This window comes from Onychostruthus taczanowskii, unplaced genomic scaffold, assembly GCF_017590055.1.
Source record: "Onychostruthus taczanowskii isolate IOZ18803 unplaced genomic scaffold, ASM1759005v1 scaffold106, whole genome shotgun sequence".
NCBI lineage: Eukaryota > Metazoa > Chordata > Aves > Passeriformes > Passeridae > Onychostruthus > Onychostruthus taczanowskii.
Window position 1 is genome coordinate 1,667,864 of NW_024497186.1, and position 22,589 is coordinate 1,690,452.

At 46.6% G+C, this 22,589-nt stretch overlaps 1 protein-coding gene across 5 annotated transcripts in view; it reads right to left on the minus strand.

Annotated features, from left to right (window-relative positions):
* The window catches only part of RFX2 (regulatory factor X2), a 72,976-nt gene that overhangs the window by 21,120 nt on the left and 29,267 nt on the right, over nt 1-22,589 (minus strand). For 2 of the 5 annotated variants that reach the window (XM_041416498.1, XM_041416481.1), the window contains exons 2-6: nt 11,100-11,209; nt 7,840-7,929; nt 6,817-6,896; nt 4,920-5,193; nt 441-515 (exon numbers count right to left, since the gene is read on the minus strand). In XM_041416498.1, the coding sequence (XP_041272432.1) occupies nt 441-515; nt 4,920-5,193; nt 6,817-6,896; nt 7,840-7,929; nt 11,100-11,204 (624 nt within the window). In that variant the 5' untranslated portion in view covers nt 11,205-11,209. Of the gene's footprint in view, nt 1-440; nt 516-4,919; nt 5,194-6,816; nt 6,897-7,839; nt 7,930-11,099; nt 11,213-22,589 lie in introns of all 5 variants that reach the window. The other 3 variants (XM_041416518.1, XM_041416490.1, XM_041416508.1) reach the window with 3 other exon arrangements.

Genomic DNA, 22,589 nt, shown 5'->3' on the forward strand with positions numbered 1-22,589 from the left:
TGAGGCACAGAGAGAGGGAAAAAAAGGCATTCAGAGGCTTTTGGTGTGTGCTGGCTGAGGAGGATCTGTCACAATTCACACCAAGTCATGGCTCTGGATTTACAAGTAATTTTCCAGCCACGTTTCACTTCCAGTGAAAGGAAAAGAACTTCCTCCAATGTGTTTATCTGATTGCCAGCAATTTCCATTGCAAGAGAGATGAAACAAATAAACACATATTTTTATTTATTATAAATAAATAACAGACTCCTGAGCATCTCAGCAGCAAACATTATCATAGGGCACTTTTTGGAGCCTATTTTTCCTTGGGAATGGCCTGGTTTGGGCAGCACAGCTCAATCACAGGCTGCTTTTGAGTGCCTCATGCTGTTGAATACACCAAAGAAATAATTCTCCTGCCAAAGAAGGGGAAAAGGTTGTAAATTCTGATTGCAACTTACATGGCTGTTGAGCAAACTGCTTTTGTGTGATGTAATCCCTTCATTTTTTTGTAGGTTTTCAATCGCCATTTCAAGCTAAAGAAAAACGTGCACAGGAGAGAGAAAAAAAAAAGGAAAAAGAAAGGAAATCAGATAGTTAGCAACAGCCAGGATTATTGTTTCTTTATTAATATTTGAATGATTAATGCTTTTTATCAACAAGCTGGTGAAAAAGAGGCAAACAGATGTGGATGGAGCTGCAGAGGCGTTACTGGGACATGCAAATGGACACACAGCAGGAATCCCCACAGGGGTGACAAAGCAAGGCCAGGGGGCTTTATCTTCCACTAAAAGCACTGCCTATTTGTTTTAAAAAAAGCAATTTTCCTCCTCTTTTTCCCTTCCTGCCGAGAGCAAAGTATCACCAGGCAGATCCACTGCAGAGATTGGCTGCAGAGCTGGACCCAGGGCTTCCAAGGAGAGCTGCCAGTAATGACTTGGTTACTGTCACCTCTTCATATTTTGTCAAAAACCCTAAAAAATCAACTAAAGCTGGGGTGCAAGGAGCGTGCACGAGCAGGAATGGATGAAGGTTCTCTGCTGCTGAGAGCTGCAAAGGGAAGAAGGCAGGAGCCAGCTTTCAGCTAGGTGAGTTCTGCCCCAGAAGCCAGGATGGAACATTTGGTGCTACCTGTGCTGGTTTCTATTGATCTCAGAGCAGCCAAGGTGAGGCTTTCTGGCTCCTGAGGAGTCCCTCACCCCCTGGCTGGCTCCTGCTCCCCTTCAGCCCAGCTGTGGCTGCTGCCTGGTGCCTCAAGCCTCTCCTGAACCCTTCTTGTCTTCTCCATTCTGCTGCTGGGGCAGAACCTGGGCTCCTTTAGCAGATGGCTGCTGGTCCCAAAGCTGCAGTGCTCCTCTACAAGCTTTTTGCAAGAAAAAAAAAATCCCCAAACCTCCCCAAACCCCACATTAGAGCCTGGCAGGAGCAGAACCTGTTTCTCTCCAGCAGATGTTCCCAAACCCCTTTTGAGGTGTCCCAAACGCCGTTATCTGTGCCCTGGCAGGACAAGCACACAGAACCTGCAGCCAGAGCTCTGCTCTGTCCTCATTTAACACCTTGTGGGCACACCCACAAAGCATCTGCAGATGATCTGTGCATGGCCTGCTGCCCACACTGACAGCCTGCACTGACTCACCCCACAGTGGAGATTAGGGCTGGGATAAACCCAGCCCTTCCCAAAGCCAGGCTGTGCCACAGCAGGGTGGCAGAGCAGAACAGATCAGACCCAGCTTCTGAAGTGACATCCAGCAACCACAGGCACGGTGCCACGGCCAGGTGTGAAGGTGGCACCACTTCCAGCACTCCCTTGGTCCTACCCCAAAGTGGAACCACTTCTTGAGGGGTTCTCACCCAGTTCAGGCTGAGATTAGTGGGGTTCCACTGCCTCCCACCTGCCCCAATTCAGGCCCAGATTAGTGGGGTTCCACTGCCTCACACCTCACCCAGTTCAGGCCCAGATTAGTGGGGTTCCATTGCCTCACACCTGCCCCAATTCAGGCCCACATTAGTGGGGTTCCACTGCTTCACACCTCACCCCATTCAGGCTGAGATTAGTGGGGGTCCACTGCCTCACACCTGCCCCAATTCAGGCCCAGATAAGTGGGGTCTCACTGCCTCACACCTCACCCCATTCAGACCCAGATTAGTGGGGTTCCACTGCCTCACACCGTGGTGGACCACGAGGAACCACAGCCTGAGCGCTGACACAGCCTTCAGGAAATGAGTCAGAGGCAGAGGGAGACCCAATTTCCTTCCTCTGCTCAGGGCCTGTTTGAGCAGCAGCTTTGAGGCAAGCACAGAAATGCTGCCTGGCCTTTTGCTGTTGGCAGGTGTCCCATCCTAAAGGACGCCTTCATCTGCAATAAAAACTGTCACGGGGGAAAGACCAAAAGCTCTTAAGCAGCTCTGCAGGAAGGTGAAGAGCGCTGAGGAACCACTTGTGGGAGGCCTCAAGGATTTCCCCTCTTGGTCCAGACTAATTGAGGTGAAGATTAATGTGTTGGCACAGATACTGAATGTTCCCTGTGCTGTTTCAGCCCATCTGGTGCAGCAGAACATTGGTGTTCCAGCAGAGAGGGAAGGTTTCCTAAGAGGTTTCTTGAAGTATCTGAAGATTTTTCTTTAGTGCGCACAGATTTTACCAAACATCTCTCAGCTTCCTAAGCACCACTGCTAATCCTGAAATATTCCCTTGTTTCTGTTCTCCTCTGGAGGTGCCATCCTTGCCCTCAACACCTCCAATCCCTCTCCTTCCCCACCACTGACCACTCTGATGTCCATCCCCAAGGCCAGGGCAAACCCTTTGGCTTCCCTGGCTCCATCTGCACCAGCTCTGCTTTCCTTTCCTCCCACAGAGCTCCCAGTCCTGCCCCACCACATTTTGCCAGAGCCCCTCTGGCCTCTTTAACACCAGCCTTTCCCAGGCTCTCTTTAGGCTGGACATTAAAACAGAAAATAAAGTTCCTGCCCGTGGATTTGATTCAGTCCCTGCTGTCCTTAAGCCACCCTCCCCTTTTGGTGGGTGCCCAGAGCAGCTGTGGCTGCCCCTGGATCCCTGGCAGTGCCCAAGGCCAGGCTGGACACTGGGGTTTGGAGCAGCCTGGGACAGTGGGAGGGGTCCCTGCCATGGCAGGGGTGGCACTGGATGGGCTCTAAGGTCCCAAACCAAATGACTTCAGGATTAATTCCAAGCAGTCCAGGCACTGCTCCACCCCCCTCTGACCCTGGGCTGAGCTGGAAGGACTGACAGCCACAGACACAGCTCTGGACTGCCTGCCAGGCTCTTTCTCCCCTTTTCCAGCCCTTCCTCAGGTATTTTGTGTTAAGATACTTTCAGAAAGCTCATTTGTACATGCAACAGAGTGGATTTATCTCAGATGTATTTCCATAAAGGTCACTTTCTAATGGTTGAGGGTTTTTTTTTTTTTTTTTTTTTCTTTTTTTTTTTTTTTTTTTTTCTGAACAGCCTTATCTCATGTAATAACCACCAACTAAATCCACTCATGGGATATTTCTACTGACATATTTTCCACTTGGGCTTTTATATTGTGCTCATCACCATGGAAATTACAAAAACCCCAAGCAACAAAAACAAAAAAAAAACCCCCAAAAATCCAAGAGTAAAGTTGTGCAGTTTTGTAAGATGCAGTCCCACACCGGTGATGCTTACAAATAATAAATTTGAGCAAAACCCAAATTGTCCAGTGCTAATTTTTAACTATGAACAGTTAAAATACACACACACACACACACACACACACACACACACACACACACAATTGTCATCCAAGAAAAGAACCTCAGCATCTGTCATTTTCTCTTTCACCCAAACCAAGGACTTTTCCCCTATGCCAACCCAAGTCAGAGCACAGTTACTACACGATCAAAGCAACCTTTCAAGGCACAAAGATTAAAAAAATACAAAGTCTATATTCAAAAACTCAGTGGGAAAAGAAAGCACAACTTAACAGGCCATATTTACATGAGTTCTCAGTAGCAACAGCTCCTGTTTTCCTCCCTAGTGATGCTGCTCACATTTTAAATTCTGGCTACATATCCTGAATTACACCTACATTAGTATTTATATTTATATATGAATGCATAAACACACAGAAGTCTGCAGAGGGAGGTGAGCAGTGTCCCAGGAAATGAGCTGCAAGCACTCCTGGCAGCTGCCAAGGGCTGGGAGATTCCCAAATCAAAGCCCTTACTGCAAAAAGGCTGTTTTGGGTGAAGAGCTGCAAGCCCTCAGTCCCACACAGCTGTGCTCCCAGCACCTGCCACCTCAGCTGGCAGCTGGAGGAACACCACTGAAAGAAATCAGAACTTTAAACCATTTCTGTTTGATCAGTATCACCCCTAAAAGACATTTTCTTAACATATGGCAAGGACAGAATACACAATGGTGTAGGAGATATATACAAAAAGGCTTTTTGATCACTGCACTCAGCATGATCAGCTTGAACATAACTTATGTGCTAATTATCCAATGGCTTAAGGAAGAATTTCTCAGGTCTCTTCACAACTGAAGACATATTTCAATATTTTAGGTAAGCATGTGAGAGATGTTTGACTTAGTAGAAAATGTAAATAGAGACAAATTTACAGTAGAAAATGTAAACAGGGACAAATCTTTAAAAACCAAAATATTTTGTTTGGGAGGGAAAAAACCCAAACCAAATCTAATGCTTTATTAATATTTGAATGATTAATGCTTTCTCTTCTCTAATGCTGCATCATTTCAGCGATCTGAGCAAGAGGAAGAGACCAAACTGAAAAATAAGTGTAGTACACCAGTGTCTATTCTCCCCCTTGCACTCATGGCAGGTTACAGACATAAACAGTGATAATGCCAGGTCAGTTTAATTCTCTGAAGGCTTTTCAGTTCCCTTTGGAATCATTCCTGGCCCCCAAGCTGTGGTGCCTGCAGGGCTACATACCGTTGCTGGAGAGGAGCGTGAGGTGTGTGACAGAGAATGTCTAGAGTTCTCCAGCCCCCCATGAATGAGATAGGCTCCCGAGCCGGAGAGGATCTGACTTCCCCCAATGTCCATGGTGATGCCCACCATGTTGTGAGAGGGAATGGCTGTAGGAGAGGATGTCGCTGTAGTCACCTGAGCTCCTCCTCCTCCTCCTCCCTGCGCTTCGAAATAGGGCGCGGCGCTGGCGGGGGCGTAAATCTGCGCCTCGCTGCTGTAGGAGTAGGCAGCTCGTCTGTGCAGGGGACAAAAGAGAGGAGCTGGCAGAGGGAATCCTGTGCTGGACAGCTTCAGAAAGCTGGATTAGTGTCAGAAAAATCCTGGTGTTATAGGTTAACCCCTGTGTTCGCCACCAAGAAGATAGTTCTTGTTCACAACCCCATAGGCATGGTAAGGTGAGAACAAGAAACATACCACACCTCCATCATTCCTCAGGTGTCTCTTAATCTAACAGAGACTAAAGAGCAAAACCAAACTAACCTCTGTAATCCCATGTTGTCCATTTCCAAGTAAAATTTTTCCTGTTCCCATGTAAGATTATAGCCCTGCTGCAGGTGGCAACCCCATAGGCATGGTAAGGTGAGAACAAGAAACATACCACACCTCCATCATTCCTCAGGTGTCTCTTAATCTAACAGAGACTAAAGAGCAAAACCAAACTAACCTCTGTAATCCCACTTTGGACATTTCCAAATAAAATTTTTCCTGTAAGATTATAGCCCTGCTGAGGGTGGCAACCCCAGAGGCATAGTAAGGTGGGAACAAGAAACATAACTCACCTCTATCAACCCTCAGCTGTCTCTTAATCCAACAGGGACTAAAGAGCAAGAATGAATTGGCCTCTCTAATCCCATTTTGTCCATTTCCAAATAAAACTTTTCCTGTTCCCACTGTCCTCACCCATATCAACAGATGCTGGTAAAAATTATTTTAATTTCTTTTTTTGAGAAGTAAGGGTAAATTATCTGAATCAAAAATAAGAGTTAATTGTTCGAGCCAAATGACTTATACAAAAGGAAAAGGGGGGTTTGTTATAGATAAGTAACGTTATAGTTAGCTCTCACAGTTAAGAGATAGATATTTTGTAGATGAGCCACATGGCTGGTAGTCACAAGGACTCCCAGTGCTGAAAACCTTTTCCTTATTCAAAAAATTATTTTTAAAAAATTTATTAAATTCCTTATTGAAAAAAAATTCTTTGTTGTAATTTTGTTAAGGTTTAATAAAGCTTTGGAATTTTAAAAGTGAGCAGTTGTTTCTCACAGTGGGGTTTGCTCTGTTGGAATGGGATCAATCAGCTCCACAGTACAAGCTCATGGTGAGGGCAGCTCCTTGTGAGGAACTGGGGTGAGGAAGGCCAAAAGGAGGCACAAAATGGGGCACAGCAGGTAGGAGGAAGAGGAAATTCTAAGGGCAGAGAGGCTTGGCACAGTTGTGGCAGCCCCATCCCTGGAAGTGTCCAAGGACAGGCAGGAGGGGGTTTGGAGCAGCCTGGGATGATGGAAGGTGTTGGGGAGTTGGAAGGAGATGGGCTTGAAGGTCTTTTCCAACCCAAGCCATTCTGGGATTCCTTGACTCTATAAAATCCTCCAACAGCCCCTTTTTCCTCCAGAAGTTCCACTCCTAAAGCTGCCCATGTCACCACACAAAGTGCTCAGCACAGGGGAGCACCAGACCAGGATTCCCTGGAGGACAGTCCCTCCATGAGGACAACACCCCCAGGCTGGAAACCACCCTTACACCAACACAACACCTGAAACAGCTCCTCCTCTTCCTCCTTCCACGGTGGGGCTGGGGATGGAAGGAGCCTGGGGAAGGGCTGGGAGGTGGGAGGGGGACAGCTCGGAGAGGTTCTTACATGGTTCCGTTGGTATAAACAGCTTCTCCTCCTTCCACATACTGCACCTGGGCTGGATAAACGTGCTGCACAGACTGCACCTGCAACAGGCAGCAAGAGGTCAGGGATTGCTCAGGAACTGCTGCTTAAACTGCACAACTCCAACCTTACCTTAAAAAAAAATAAAAAAAAAAAAATAAAACACCCTCCCTGCCTCCCCTTCCCTCCTCTCCATGCTCAGGAATGCCAAAGAAAGGAGGTTTTTATTTTCAAAGGTCAAGTTAAAATAGATAAATAAGTGGTTGCTCCATGAGAAGTGGAAACAATGGAGCTGGGTTTCCTCTGGACACGTGTCTGGGGCTGACTAATAGGGGTGAGCTCATGCTGCAGCCTTTCCTTCAGAGGGGAGCCTGACAGTGTCCAGCTGCACCCCAGCCCCTTTTTTGTTGCTCTGGGAGGAAAGGAGTTGCCCTCTATCAAATTTTTTTTCCCCCCTGAAATAGAGAAACCAAACAAAAAATCACTAAAGGAAAAAATTAAGAAGGTCAGACTTGCTGCTCACATGGAGCAGCACCACATATCCCTGGTTTCTTAGGAAACAAGCCCTGGAAAAGGCAAAGTTCAAATAAATGAAAGCACTTGCACAGCTCTCTGGCACCAAACCTTTCTATGGAGCCACGTGCAGGCAGTAAATTTGCTTAATTAAAAAAAACCCCAAACATTTTGCCTCTAAAAAGCATCTTTACCAAAGGATTTAATTTTAATTTAACTTTGATTTAATAAATGCTTTTAAGTTGAAAGCATCCATCAAATCTTCAAATACATAAAAGACAACGGCTACAGCAAAGGTTCTTCCTAAACTTCAAATATCTTGAGAGTTTCTTTTGTCATCAGTCTAAGAAAGGAGGAGAGAGCTGGAGAAAGTGATGCCAGCTCTGTGACTGCCCACAGCCCCTTAATTAAGATTTTTGTAGACCTGGCACAGTTTCAGAAGAGGGACTGGGACCTGTTGGTGCAGGGGAGTCTGTCCCCGGTGTTCATTACCTGCTGTGGAACCTGCTGGACTCTGGGAACAGAGATTTGCTGCATCTGTGCCCCTTTGGGAGCAGAGCCCGTGGCTTGGACCAAAACCCTCTGCAAGAAGAAGATACAGGAAGAGACAATTTCAGTCCATAACACAGGTGAGCCAGGTGTTCTCTTCCAAAATTTCATGGCCAGCTTGCCTCTGACACCAGCAGCAGCTGTGGCATCCTGTAATTAGTGCCCCTGTGGTCCCCATTTTGTCCATTTCCAAATAAAATTTTTCCTGTTCCCACTGTAAGATGGGAGCCCTGCTGCAGGTGGCAGCCCCAGAGGCATGGTAAGGTGGGAGTAAGAAAGCCATACTACACCTCCATCATTCCTCAATTGTTTCTTAATCCAACAGAGACTAAAGAGCAAGACCAAATTAGCCTCTTATTCTTAACAGCCTCTGTTCAGGCTGGGTGCACCAGCCTGAACTCAGCCCCCTGAATTTGGGAAATTTCTGACAGGAATCATCTTTAAACCTCCATGAAAGGATGTGGCAGTTCATTGATAAGCTCAGCCACAGCTGAACAAAAATCACTCCTCACACATCCACATTTGGCTGCCAAGTTCCTTCTCTTAGAGCTGCTAAACCCAACCACACTCTGCCTCCTGCAACAAGAAATCCCACCCAGCTTCTGCCAGCACCAAAGCTCTGGGGGTTCTGCAGTGCCACCAAGGGCACAGGGACATTTCATGGTGGTGGTGGCTCTGTCACTTCCATCATCCCTGTCTCACACTCCACTTTCTGAGGTTGTCAGCACATCTCAGGGTGCTCAGCACTTTCAGATCCAGCAAAACAAACGTGGGGATGTGGTGGATGGAGAGAAAGGATTCAGTGGGAGCAGAGCCAAGCATCTCCATGGCCTCTTAAACCTTCTCCAAGGAGACATATCCTTTAAAAACACCCAGGAGATTTGGTCTGTGCTGCTTTCCCCAGGAAAAATCCTGGGAGAGAGAATTATGTCTCTCTCTGTTCAGAGAATGCAAATATCACATGGGCCAACAGAACAAAGAGCCAGAAAACAATCCCAGAAGCAACCTTGAGAATTACTGGCTACCTGGGTATTTATGATGGATAACCATCATAAATAACTTCCATGGATAACTACCATGGATATTTATGATTTTTAGCCCTCCCAACTTATCTATGTAACAAGCAGAAATCCAATTCTAGCAGAATTACAGGTTTATGACAATTGCCCAGATCTCCAGGCAGCTGCTCCATCTGCAGTCCCCAGGCTGCATTCCCTGGAGATCCTGCACTGAGATCCTACACTTATTTCAGCCATCACCTGGCCTGTTTTCCCTCACCAGTGCGGGGTGGGGACATCACAAGCCCTTTATGAAATCAGACCTTGGCAGTGCCACCTACATCAAAGATCCTTTCCTTTCTCCTACTTTTTTCCCATTTTATGGCACTGCTTTTGCCAAATGCCACACCCCTGGCCCAGCTCACTGCCCACTGCCTGTCCTGTGCTCTGCTATCACCTTCCAGCCAAGATAAGGAATCATCCCCAACCTGGAAGGTGAGGCCATCCTGCTCAAACCTAAAGGGGCACCAGTGCTCAACGAGCCCCAGGGCTGCAGCCTCACACCATTCCTGCTGGCAGCAGCTCATTCCCAGGGTTTTCTTTGTCCTGCTGGTGAGAAGGAAGGCTCTGGATGCTCCTCCTCTTCAGCAGTCTTCACTATCCCCTGGATTTTCCTTAATCCATGCAGTTCCATTCAGTGCTCCAGCACAGGCAGAGCGTGGATGGGTGATTTCATAATCCAAAGGTTTTCCAACCTTTGTTCACAGCCAAATCCACACTGTGATCCTGGGGATACCTGGCACTGCTGGTCACTGCTGTCCCCATCCCTGCTACACCAGCAGGGAGTGCTCTCCATGGATGGGAAGCTGGGAGGTGACGGCAGCACTCTGGATCAACCCATGGGGATGTCCATGGCTCCTGGAGAATCCAGTATTCCTTCAATTCTTTAATTGCTCCTTTTCATCAGCATCCAATAGCAGCTGCTGCTGCTCACTTGGGAATTGGAGAAGGATGAAGCTGAGTTACACCCACCCATCCTCTTATCCCTCCAGCTTCCTGAGACAGAAATTTCTTTTGCAAGTTCCCCAAAAGGCAGAAAAAGGAACAAAAAGGAACCAGTTTCACTTAACCCTTCCCATTTTGCATCGGGTGGTTCCTGTTCATCACTTGTCTCCTGTTGGGCCTCCCAAATGCAGCTTATTCATGGGCATTAATAACAAATCCCCCTCTGCAAATTAAAATGCTGGGATCTGCCTACCCAAGGAAGTGACCATGGAATGGTTTGGATTGGGAGGGACCTCAAAGCCCATCCAGTGCCACCCCTGCCATGGCAGGGACACCTCCCACTGTCCCAGGTCGCTCCAAGCCCTGTCCAGCCTGGCCTTGGGCACTGCCAGGGATCCAGGGGCAGCCACAGCTGCTCTGGGCACCCTGTGCCAGGGCCTGCCCACCCTGCCAGGGAACAATTCCTGCCCAAGATCCCATCCAGCCCTGCCCTCTGGCAGTGGCAGCCATTCCCTGTGTCCTGTCCCTCCAGGCCTTGTCCCCAGTCCCTCTGCAGCTCTCCTGGAGCCCCTTCAGGCCCTGCAAGGGGCTCTGAGCTCTCCCTGGAGCCTTCTCTTGTCCAGGTGAGCACCCCCAGCTCTGCCAGCCTGGCTCCAGAGCAGAGGGGCTCCAGCCCTGGGAGCATCTCCGTGGCCTCCCCTGGACCTGCCCAAACCTGTCCATGCCCTTCTGGTGCTGGGGACCCAAACCTGTCCCCAGCAGGGCAGGGGAGGGCAGAGCAGAGGGACACAGTCCCTCCCTGAGCTGTGGCCACTCCTCTGTGGGGGCAGCACGTGGCTCCTGCATCAGCTCTGCCCTCACCTCTCAGGTACCTCTCAGCACTGTCCCACCTTCCCTGCTCTTGCTGACACCCCAACCAGTGACAACAGGAAATTCACCCAAGCAAACACCCAGCTGGCACAAAGTGACTCCCTTGGGGACCTAAATTAAACCCCAAACTCCACCTTTTAAAGCTTGCATGTGGATTGGGAGTGCTCAAACCCACAGGACAACACCTTTAGCAACAGGTTGTCCCCACTACCTCAAGGAGCTGATTAAAAACCTTCTCCCCACTATCAAAACCTGGGATTAAAACACATCTTCCAGGGAAAGCAGGGCTTTTCTTCATGGCAACAGCATCCCCAGCTGTGCACACCTTACCTGCTGCGAGGCTGGCACTGGCTGCACCACTGGTGCCTGCGCTGAGGCCGACGGGTGAAGAGCCACAGAAGCTGCTGAGTCTGATCCACCCTCTGGACTCTGCATGCTCACTGCTGGGGACAGCACAGGGACATCAGAGGGGACAGCACAGCACAGCCACACACCCCCAACCCATTTAAAGCAGGGGTAAAATCCCAGGGGAATATCCAGAGGGAAGGGAGGCAGCTCCCGTCCTACACACAGGGCTGGTTTTAGTCCCTGGAGCTAATTTTAATGCAGAATTATGTTAAGGAAAAAGAAAGTTGCACAATTGTTTCACAGAGAGGAGAGGGAAGGAACAGAAAATGCACTTCTATATTTAACTGAAAAGTGGTGTTGGAAAATTATTGTGTCACAGTGAGCATCACACATGATTGGGAAGAGTAGGGGCATATTTTTAAAATAATGCTTTCTCCCCCTCTGCCTTATCACGTTTAACTACTGCCAAAAAAGCTTTTAATCAAACCTACATTTCACTGGGAAAGTGGGGTGGCCAGCTTGGGTTTCTAACCAGAAAAAATCAAGGATGAAGAGCACAAGAACAGCAATTCACCATCATTTTGGACCTCTGAAGCAGCATCTCCACCCTACCCAAAGCAGCATCTCCACCCTCCCATCCCTGTCCTTGCCCCAAAACCCCACAAGGTCCCCAGACAGCCACAGCATCACCCTCCAGTGCCACACAGCCCTGCAGAGCTGATGGTGCCCTCAGCATCCTCAAATCCTGAGTGCCAGCTCTCCCTCCTGGCACTGTCCCAGCCCTGGGGACACCAGGGGATGCTGAGACAGCACACAATGGCATTTTGAGAGGGTTTTTTGGGGTGGGGGAGCCTTTTTTCCTTGGTTTCTTGTGAAACTTCCTGCTTAATAAACTATTTTAGGAGGGTTTCTGCTGTCACTTCAAAATCAAAAGGTTAAATGCATCCAGATTTTGGGCAGTGTCATTTCTGCTTTCTCAGCCTTGACTCCAAACAAGATTATTATGTCTTTTATTTCTCTTCTCCTGCCATTATTTAAACTTTTCCCTCACCTTTGTGCAAGTTAGGAGGAAAAAGGAAAAAATGAGAAACTGAAGGACATTGGTCCTGCTCATTTGTGTTCAAAAGAAATGCAAGGGGGGTGTGAAGTTACAGAATTTACCTGTTTATTCATTCAGCCTCTAACAAAACTCCCCAAAGATTAAAATTCTCCCAAAACCAGGTTTTTAAGGTTTTTTTTTCCCAATACTCCATACTCCCATTAGCAAATTACAATTACTCTCCCAACCTTCCCAAAACCCCAGAGCTTGCAAATCATTTTTCTCACATCTGGGAGAAAAAGCAGATACAGAACCCACAAAGTCACAGCTACCAGATTAATCCAACAAGCCAGAAAGAAGGGAAATTAAATCAATATTTATTCCTGTGCCCCCCCAGGCCTCTCCAGCTGCCCTCAGCACCCCCATGCCAGCAGCTCTGCTATAAAAAGGCAGCACCTGCCTCTCCCCATCACTGCCTCTGCCTGGGTTTTAGCCAAAACCTCCCCGTGAGAAGATTCCAGTTGCAACAGCGCCGTGGGATCAGGAAAATAAAAATTCTCCCAGTAAATTTCAGCTCCTTGACTCCTCCAGCTCCAAATTATTTGCAGTTAAACACTGGGGCAGCACTGCTGGGTTTGGAATGCTCAGGTGGAGATGCTTGGGCAGGAGAGGGGGGCACTTTTACCACATCTACTCCCCTAACTTTTCCAAAAGTGTTTATTTTCTGTCCCTTGTGCCCTGGGCTTGGTTTGCAGCTCTCCAGGGTTTTCTGAGTGTAAAATGTAGCATGGTGAGGTTACAGAAGAGAGATGGGTGAGTTGACAAAGATATTTTAATCATCTACTAATGGTTCTGGCAGGGTCAGCTCTTGGCATTTTAGGTCTACACAAGGTCTCCTTTGAAGTGCAGCTCTAATCAGAAAAGAACACTTAGAAAAGATGGACTTTGATGATCCTTGTAAGTCCCTGCCAACCCAGAAAATTCCATGATTCTATGATTCAAATCACCAACAACTCATCTTTGCTGGCAATTTTTGTCTTCTGCTTTCCCTCAGTGGCCAGAAGAGAGCAGAGAGATGTGGGCAGGGTGGAAGGTGAATGAATTGTTTCCTGCCAAAAGAAATCCCCAGTGTGATTTTCAGGTTTGTTCCACGAGGCAGTGATGACAGCCAGACACAAAGGCTCCCAGGAAATCTGCAGATGGCACTTGCAGACAAGGTAGACAGACAGAGAAGTCCTGGACTGCCAAGCCACAAGTAACATGACTTGTTATTATTTTATTTATCAGTGCAACATCCTGGAGAGAGAATAATTCACTTCTCATTAAAGCCATCCTGCGCTTCCTGAGGATTGGATCCAGATCCGTGTGTGCCATCTGCTCTGGGTAATTTGTGCTGATGAAAAGCTGACAGCACACACAGAATTCCTGTGCTCCCAGAAACCAGCACGAGGTGCTGCAGAGCTCTGCTGATGCCCTGGCAGCACGGCTGCCAACCCAGCTGGCATCTGAGCCAAGGCTCCAAGGGTGGGGAAAGCATCGGCCTGCAGGGAGGAGAGGAAATGTGGCACCCAAAGTCCTGCTCCTTCCTCTTCACCTTATTTTTATTTTTTAAGAACACATTTTTTAAGGTCACATGAATCAGAGGTGGGACTGGCATGGTTGGTTCTCACAGGATATTCACAGGATTCCAGAATCACTGGGGTGGAAGAGACCTTCAAGACTGAGTCCAGCCCAGCCCCAACACCTCAACTAAACCCTGGCCCCCAGTGCCACATCCAGGCTTTGTTAAACACACCCAGGGATGGTGACTGCCCCCCCTCCCTGGGCAGCCATTCCAGAACTTTATCACCCTTTCTGGAAAAAAACCTTTTCCTAATATCCAACCTATATTTCCCTTGGCACAGTTTGAGGCTGTGTCCTCTGGTTCTGTCAGTGCTGCCTGGAGGAAGAGCCCAGCCCAGCTGAGCACACGCACCTTTCAGATGTACCTGAAACCCTTCCACCTCTCAGGGAGTTGTAGAGAGTGATTCCAGGGCTTCACTGCCCTCACAGACAGGAATTCCTTCTTAATTTTGTATTTCTAATCTAGATCTGCCCTCCTTCACCTTAAAGCCATTCCCCTTGTCCTGGCACTGCATGGCTTTATAAAAAGTCTCTCTCCAGTTCTTTCATAGGCAGCTTTTGGACACTACAAAGCTGCTACAAGGTCTCCTTACAGTGCATTTGTTCAACACATTGGCATGTGCCAATGTGAGAGCACCCAGGGCCAGCTCTGGCTCCAGCTCCTCCTTCCCCTGGCTCTTTTGGGGTGCAGGGGATGCTGCTCCATCCCCTCTAGCACCGGAAGTGATGATGGTTGGACTTGATGATCTTAAAGGTCTTTTCCAGCTGAAATGGTTCTATAAATACATCCTTCAGGCATCCAAAATCTCATTTAACATTTCCTCTACCTCTAGGCAGTCATTTTTCTGTTGGGTTTTTATGCCCCACATTTAAATCCCCTTTGAGAAGAAGTTGTTAAGCCCATTTATGAATGGCAAGGACAGGGGCACTGGATTTCTTACCCCTGGAGGTAATAACACCCACCAAGGTTTGTTTAAAGCTTAAATATAAGTAGCTGTAAAAAAACCCCACTTTATCCCAGAGGCCAAATAATTGATTGTTCTTCAAACTAACAAAAAACTCACTGAGGATCTTTTCCTTTCCCTCATTTATATCCCAGTATTATATTCTATTTCAAAAGTCCTGCCAGAAATAAAAGGATGTAATGAAGGAATTTTATCCTTAAAAGATCTCCTCCTTTCCCCCCACTCCCCCTGCAAATTTGAACATTGAAAATATTTTGAAATGCTCCTCTTATCTCTGTTTCCCCAGCGTTTTGGAGCTGCTTTAGGCAGGAGAGATGAACAAAGGCAAGGCCATTTACATGGAGGCAGGGCTGCCTTATGAATGAAACATAGTTCATATTGTTTCCATGCTTACCAAAAACTGTTAAAAGCAGGCATGTAAGAAGAAATAATTGCTCTTTTTTTTTCACAGCTTGCTCTAGTCAGCTTAAAGGATGCAGAATTCCATCAACCAACAAGGGCAAAATCCATCCTAACCCCTAAGGAAAGTCTCATGTGTGACAGAGCCAGAATCCCACCCCACTTGTTTTGATTTAATCCCTGTGCCTTTTCACTTAGCAATTTTCCTTTTTGTCATTAGCTACCCCTCTGCTCTAGATTTGGGTTCTCTCTTTTTTTTTTTTTGCTTTTTATTTCTGCTTCCTTATCACCCATCCCAGAGGCTGCCAGGATTATGGGACAGATGAAAGGTTCATGTCCCTGAATTCCCTGCTCAGGAGCATCCCCTCACTCCAAGGAGTGTCCAGGTGGCTCTCTGGACATGCAGGTGGTCTGTGTGCTCACAGGTGGTATTTCCACAGTAACAAGCTAAGTTTTCATCAGCCCTCAAGGCTTGTCCTGCTCCTCCTTGTCTTTCTGAAAGGCCCTGACAGCCCACAGACATCAGTGCTTGAAAACCACCTTGCCTAGGGGAGGATTTGTGGCTTTTTTAGGAGTGGGAAAATTGAAGCACAGGGAAAGGGAAGCATCCTGTTCAAGGTCACGGAGCGAGCTGGTGGCAGCACCAGAAATAGCACCCAGAAGTTATTAGGGTTTGTTTTTTTTCCTGAATTTCCTTTCCTGTCCCTGCTGTTTGCTTGGATACCCAGATAGCTGTGTGTAAACAGAAGGTTTCCAGAGGCAGCAGCCTCCTTATCTGCCTGATTCATTCAGTGATGATGCAACCTGGAATCCAGATGTCCCTGATGCCTTCCAGGGCCCTGGTGGCCCCTGTGACATCACCAGCCACGTTGGGCAACTTTAAACTTGTCTCTCCCTGAAATGCCAATGTGCTGAATAAATCCAGTGTAAGGAGACCTTGTGGCAGCTTTGTAGTGTCCAAAAGGTGCTATGAAAGAGCTGGAGAGGGACTTTTTATAAAGCAATGCAGTGCCAGGACAAGGGGAATGGCTTTAAGGTGAAGGAGGGCAGATTGAGGTTAGAAATTCAAAATTAAGAAGGAATTCCTGCCTGTGAGGGCAGTGAGGCCCTGGCACTGTGGCTGGCCCTGGATCCCTGGCAGTGCCCAAGGCCAGGCTGGACAGGGCTGGGAGCAGCCTGGGACAGTGGGAGGTGTCCCTGCCATGGGTATTGGAACAAGATGAGCTTTAAGGTCCCTTCCCACCTAAACCATTCTGGGATTCTCAGCAGGATTTTATTCCTTCTGCATGGTCAGGCCCATCTGCTCATTTCTCCCCAAGAACTGATTTTTGTTTTGCTTTTCTTCACCCAGTAAGGAGCCCTGGAACTGAGAAAATAAACTATGGATGCTGCTGATCCTCTGTGTGACCTACCAGAAGCTTTGTTGATTATTAATTAACTCCTCAGTTTGCAAAGTGCCCAGTGCCAGGGGCTGTCACAGGACACAAGCCACTTTGAATGGTTTCTGTCAGCCCCTTCTGTGAGAGCTACAGGTGGGATAAACCTCTCTGTCTTAGGCCAGGTCTAAGAGGAGGAAGCCAAGCCTGGCTCTGTGGGAAGCAGAAGGGCTGGCTTTTGAGCCAGGGAGTTTCTGCTGAGGAGATGATGCAGAACACTGGAAAACTCCCTGGCACAGGGCACCCATGGGCTCTGCCATGCAGGAGATGGATTTTGTACATTTTCCCCTTAAAGAAATAAAGATGTGTAAATACAAGACCTAAATATCCCATGAGAACCAAGGCTGTGCCAGTCTCACCTCTGATTTATGTAACCTGCTCTTAAAAAGTAAAAATAAGATGGGGAAGGAGTTCCATGCATGTCCAGTGATGACCTGTAGAATAAAAAACCAAAAAGAATAAAAACAAAATTGTAGTGGCCACAGAATTTAACAGGAGCCATCATCTCCTGAGGCCTCAAACAGAAATATTTTTGAGGTCTCAGATGTGGAAGGAGCTGTGGTGATCTGAGCCAGAGCAGGGCTCAGGGCAATGTTTGGTTTGTCTGTTTTTGGTGAGCTGGTCCTTGCTCTGTGGCAGAGCTGCCATGCACCCAGGCAGCTCCAAAATCAAATTAAAGCTCCTTCATAGGCACCTTTTGGACACTAAAAAGCTGCTACAAGGTCTCTTTAGAGTGGATTTATTCAACACATTGGCATTTCAGGGAGAGACAATTCCAAATCAAAGGGGAATTAAGTCCCTGCCTTCCTCAGGGCCAGGGTTGCTGTAATTGTGGCCACTACAATTTGTTTTTATTCTTTTTGTTTTTATTCTACAGGTCACCACTGGACATGAATAGAACTGCCTCTCCACCTTATTTTTACTTTTTAAGAGCAGGTCACATAAATCAGAGGTGAAACTGGCACAGCCTTGGTTCTCATGGGGTATTATTTAGGAGTTATATTTATATATCTTTATTTCTTTAAGGGGAAAATAAAACCTATGAGCTACTCTACAGCAGCAGCCAACTCAGAAAATCATGGAACATGGATATATTTTGGATGGGAAGAGCTTTTAAAGCTTATCCTATTCCACCCCCTGCCATGGCAGGGACACCTTCCACTGTCCCAGGATGCTCCAAATCCCACCCAGCTTGGCCTTGGGCACTGCCAGGGATCCAGGGGCAGCCACAGCAGCTCTGGGAATTCTGTGCCAGGGCCTGCCCACCCTCCCAGGCAGGAATTTCCTCCTTACAGAATCATAGATTTCCATTAGTGCTGCTTTCAAAACATTAAAATTGTTGCTGTTCCAGTGAATCACTTGCTCGTTTGAAGACAAAACAGATCATGAACTATTTGATTTAATTTGCTTTTCAAAGCTTACTTGGTTGGTCATCCTTTGATCTTATTTAAACTTTTCAAATTCCTTTATTACATCCTTTTATTTCAAGCAGGACTTTTAAAATAGAATATAATACTGGGATATAAATGAGGGAAAGGAAAAGATCCTCAGTGAGTTTTTTGTTAGTTTGGAGAACAATCAATTATGTGACCTCTGGGATAAAGTGGGTTTTTTTTATAGCTACTTATATTTAAGCTTTAAACAAACCTTGGTGGGTGTTATTACCTCCAGGGGTAAGAAATCCAGTGCCCCTGTCCTTGCCATTCATAAATGGGCTTAACAACTTCTTCTCAAAGGGGATTTAAATGTGGGGCATAAAAACCCAACAGAAAAATGACTGCCTAGAGGTAGAGGAAATGTTAAATGAGATTTTGGATGCCTGAAGGATGTATTTATAGAACCATTTCAGTTGGAAAAGACCTTTAAGATCATCGAGTCCAACCATCATCACTGCCAAGTCCACAAAATTCCACAGCTTTTAGTTCAAATTAAGACCTAAAGGTGGGAAAAGTTTATTTATCCAGGTGAAGCTGCTCTAATGAGGCTTTTTATTTCTGGTGTTCTTCAGGCAGGGAACAAATGCCCAAAGCTTTGGCTCTCCAGGTAAACCCAGGCATCCTGAATTTCTAATCCTCACCTGTGCAGGTTGTCAGACACTTCCTGTTGTGAGATTTGAAAATAAATCTGCAGCTAAAAATCTCTACAGACATGGGAGAGAGAGAAGCTCAGCTACAGCAAGATTTGTATTTATTGGACTGGATTTTAGAGGTTTTTTCCAACATTAAAAATTCCGTGGTGGAGCTAAAGCTGTTCCATGCACCAGAACTGCAGGAAACCTGGAGGTGGATGGGGTTGCCAAAGGCATTTTATACAGGAACATTCACCTTAAATTAATTCAGCAAATAACCTTTGTTCATCTTTAATATTATCAGGAATTAATGAGGTTTAGTGCAGCCAACAGCCTCAGCTGGCACAGCCTCTGATCCACGTTTTCCTTTTGCTGAAAGAATCTCAGCCTGTCCAGGGGGTGAGTTACCCAGGGAATCTCATCCAACCCCATGATACAGCTAAAATTTTTAAATAAAATCTCCTGATATCTGTTATTTTACTGGAAATAATGTGAAGCCTGCATTTTAACTAAAAAAAAAAAAAAAAAAATTCAACTACTTCTCATTCACAACACTGACCTGTAAGGATCCAAATTGAAATCCAGGTTTTTCCTTGTTTTTTTGGTTGATTTTGTGATTTTTTTTTTTTAGGCTTTGAAGGGAAGGCTTACATTTAAAAATAATTATTTGGTTATTGGAACTTTTATTCAGGTTTAGTTGGCTTGGGGCTTAGATAAATGGGAAAACCAGAACAGCAGTAATGGAATGCAGGAGAAATAAAAATGCTATTTAACCATCATGTTCTAGATGGGCTCTAAATGGTATTTTCTCCCCTGCCTGCAGAAAAAGGAACCAGAGAATTTACATTTAATGGTTTCACTACTGAGAATTCTCAACACTCTCAAAACAGACTGAAAATAATAAAAGCAATGCAAGGAATGGCTGATTTTGATTATTTTCTAGCAGATGCAAGTATCCATCTACTTCATCCACCACACTCTAGGCCACAGTTATTTTACTAAAGAAAACTTCCTGAAATATTTTCCATTTCATTCAATATTTCTGGCTCAGCCTCCATGTAATAACTTGCCCTGAAAAGGCATTGGTTGTGCTTGAAGCAGGGCACAGAAAGGAAGTGTTTCATTCTTTGGAAGAAGGAACTGGTTTATTTGATGTGAATGAAAATGGATCCAGTGACTTCTCCCTCCTCTGAGGCAAATATTTGTGTTAAACCCAGCCTGGCTCCTGCCTCACACCCATCCTTCATCCCTGCTGCTCATGTCTCCAAAGCACGAGATTTCCAAGGAATAACAGGCCTTCCCCTGGGGCACAGTTTAAAAAAAACACCTATTTTTTTTCCTCTTGTAAAGAAATCTCCATAACCTTAACAAGAAGGACTTCTCTCCCTAAGTGAACTGAAAAAAAAACCTGTTTTAAAGGTAATAAACTGACTAGAAATTTGAAGTTTGGTGTCTTCACATTATCAGCAGAAAAGAAGAAGTTGTGGGGGAGGAGAAGTAGTCTAAAGAGTTTAATTCTTACAACTTTTTCCCTTTAGTTATTGATAATAAAATTTTCTTTATACCCTTTTAAAGTTTTGGAGAAACTTTAGAATATAAATTTAAAACTTTAAAATTTAAATTTTTAGAATTTAAATTAGGAGAAAGTTTTACCATTCTCCTAATCCCATCTCACAACAAGAAATAAATGCATAGGTAATTAGCCAGCACTGAAACCCACCATATTCATCAGTACACTAATTAGGAAATCTCAAAATTAAGAACATCTTAAATTAGCCAACCAAAACCACTACACCCTGAAATTCCAATCAGGAAAACACCAATTTAATTTTTTCCATTACCCAAAGAAAGCTCCCAAGGTGGAGGAGCACAGGAGCAGGACACGGCTCCCAACCAAGACCATGAGGTGTCCCCATCTCTCTGGAAAAACAAACATGATTCCAGCTCCCTCAGATGGGAAATCCAAAGGAACTCTTTGCTTTTGCTGGCTGAGCCAAGGAGAGCCTGCTCTGCCCAGCATCCCCATTTAGGAATTATCCTTTCCTCAGACTGCTGATTTTTTGATTCTTTTTGCCAGGGTTGGGATTAAATCACAGGATGGTATTTCTTGTTGGGACTCAGATGTTTATTAGTTCTGCTCTATGTCACAGTCTCCCAAACCCTGAGTTATACAGCACTGCACTCTAACAAACTAAAATGGAGCCCCATCTCTCTCTCTACAAGGCCTTTTAAGGATGAATTGTCCAATTAAAAAATGTCACCTAAATTGTTTTTACCTTTAACCCAATAACCAACCCCCCATGGCCCACAATGTGAACTTTTTTATCCAATTACACAAAACCACCCAAACCCATGGAGAAGAAGGTGAAGAAGAAGAAGGAGAAGAAGGAGAAGAAGAAGAAGGAGAAGGAGGAGAAGGTGAAGAAGAAGAAGAAGGTGGTGAAGGAGAAGAAGGAGGAGATGGAGGAGAAGGAGGAGAAGGAGGAGAAGAAGAAGAAGGAGAAGAAGAAGGAGAAGAAGAAGGAGAAGAAGGTGAAGAAGAAGGACCAGCCTCCATCCTAAAACCTCCATCTTGCTTTATATATATTACTATATTCTAAAACCTCAAACTCAAAGTTTTCCACCCTGTGATATCACACACTTCTATTCAAACTCCACACCCACAGTCCCAGTTCTATCATTCCATTTTGGAAGCCTTCTCCACAGCCTCAGGTCAGATGCAGTGTTCTCCTGGGGGTCAGTGCCTGGCAGCACAGAAAATCTGAAACACTCAGCAGCCAGGGCTCCAAACCAGACCACTCAGGGGTGCTGGGAGAACAAAGCTCCCACCTGGGCTGTGAGCAGTGGCTGCAGCTCAAAGAGTTTGGGAATCTGCTTGTTCAGCACCTGAACTCAATCCCTGTCCATGGTGTTTATCCGGCTCCAGTTGTGACATTCCCTCAGCAGCAATTCCTGGGATCTGAACTGCTCTGAAAGGCCTGGAAGATGAGCTATGGCTTTGAGAGGGAGCCAGGAAATCTCACAGAATCATGGAATGGTTTGGGTTGGAAGGGACCTCAAAGCCCACCCAGTACCACCCCTGCCATGGCAGGGACACCTCCCACTGTCCCAGGTCACTCCAAGCCCTGTCCAGCCTGGCCTTGGGCACTGCCAGGGATCCAGGGGCAGCCACAGCTGCTCTGGGCACCCTGTGCCAGGGCCTGCCCACCCTGCCAGGGAACAATTCCTGCCCAAGATCCCATCCAGCCCTGCCCTCTGGCAGTGGCAGCCATTCCCTGTGTCCTGTCCCTCCAGCTCTTGCCAAAGAGCCCCTCTCCAGTTCCCTTGCCAGCCCTCCAGATCCTGGGAGGATATGGGAGCAGGTGAAGACCAGACAGAGCCTTGGCTCATCCAAACCTCGACCTCAGCACCAGAACTCTCCATCCCACATCGAGGTGACACCGAGCCACCCCACAGAGCCTGGGACAGGGCAGGACAGCGCCCAACATCCCCAGAGCAGCACCAACCCTTGGGTACTGTCCCATCCCAGTGGTGGAGCACCATCCACACCTCACAGCCAGCCCATGGGGAGAGCTTTGGGCCATCTCTGACAGAGAGGACACGTCCTTGTCCCCTCCCAGGCTGGTGGAGCTGGCAGCTGAAGCAGCCACCCACAGTGTCATAACCTCACCCCTTCCCTGAGTCCTGTTAAGAGGAGGGGAATGGAAGTAGGAAGCAAACACGCCAAGCAACTTGAAAAGAAGCTTTCAGAAGAGACTACTCATCACACTGCTTCAAAATTTTATAAACGAGACAAGGCACCAGACCCTGCCACTGATTAGGTTAAATTAATTTAAAACAGAAGCAAACACTGCTTGTCTACAAGCTCCAGTTACCTGGAAACATAGATAAACCCAAAACACACTTTTCAAGGGCAGCAGGCACTATAGCTGGGGTAGGGTT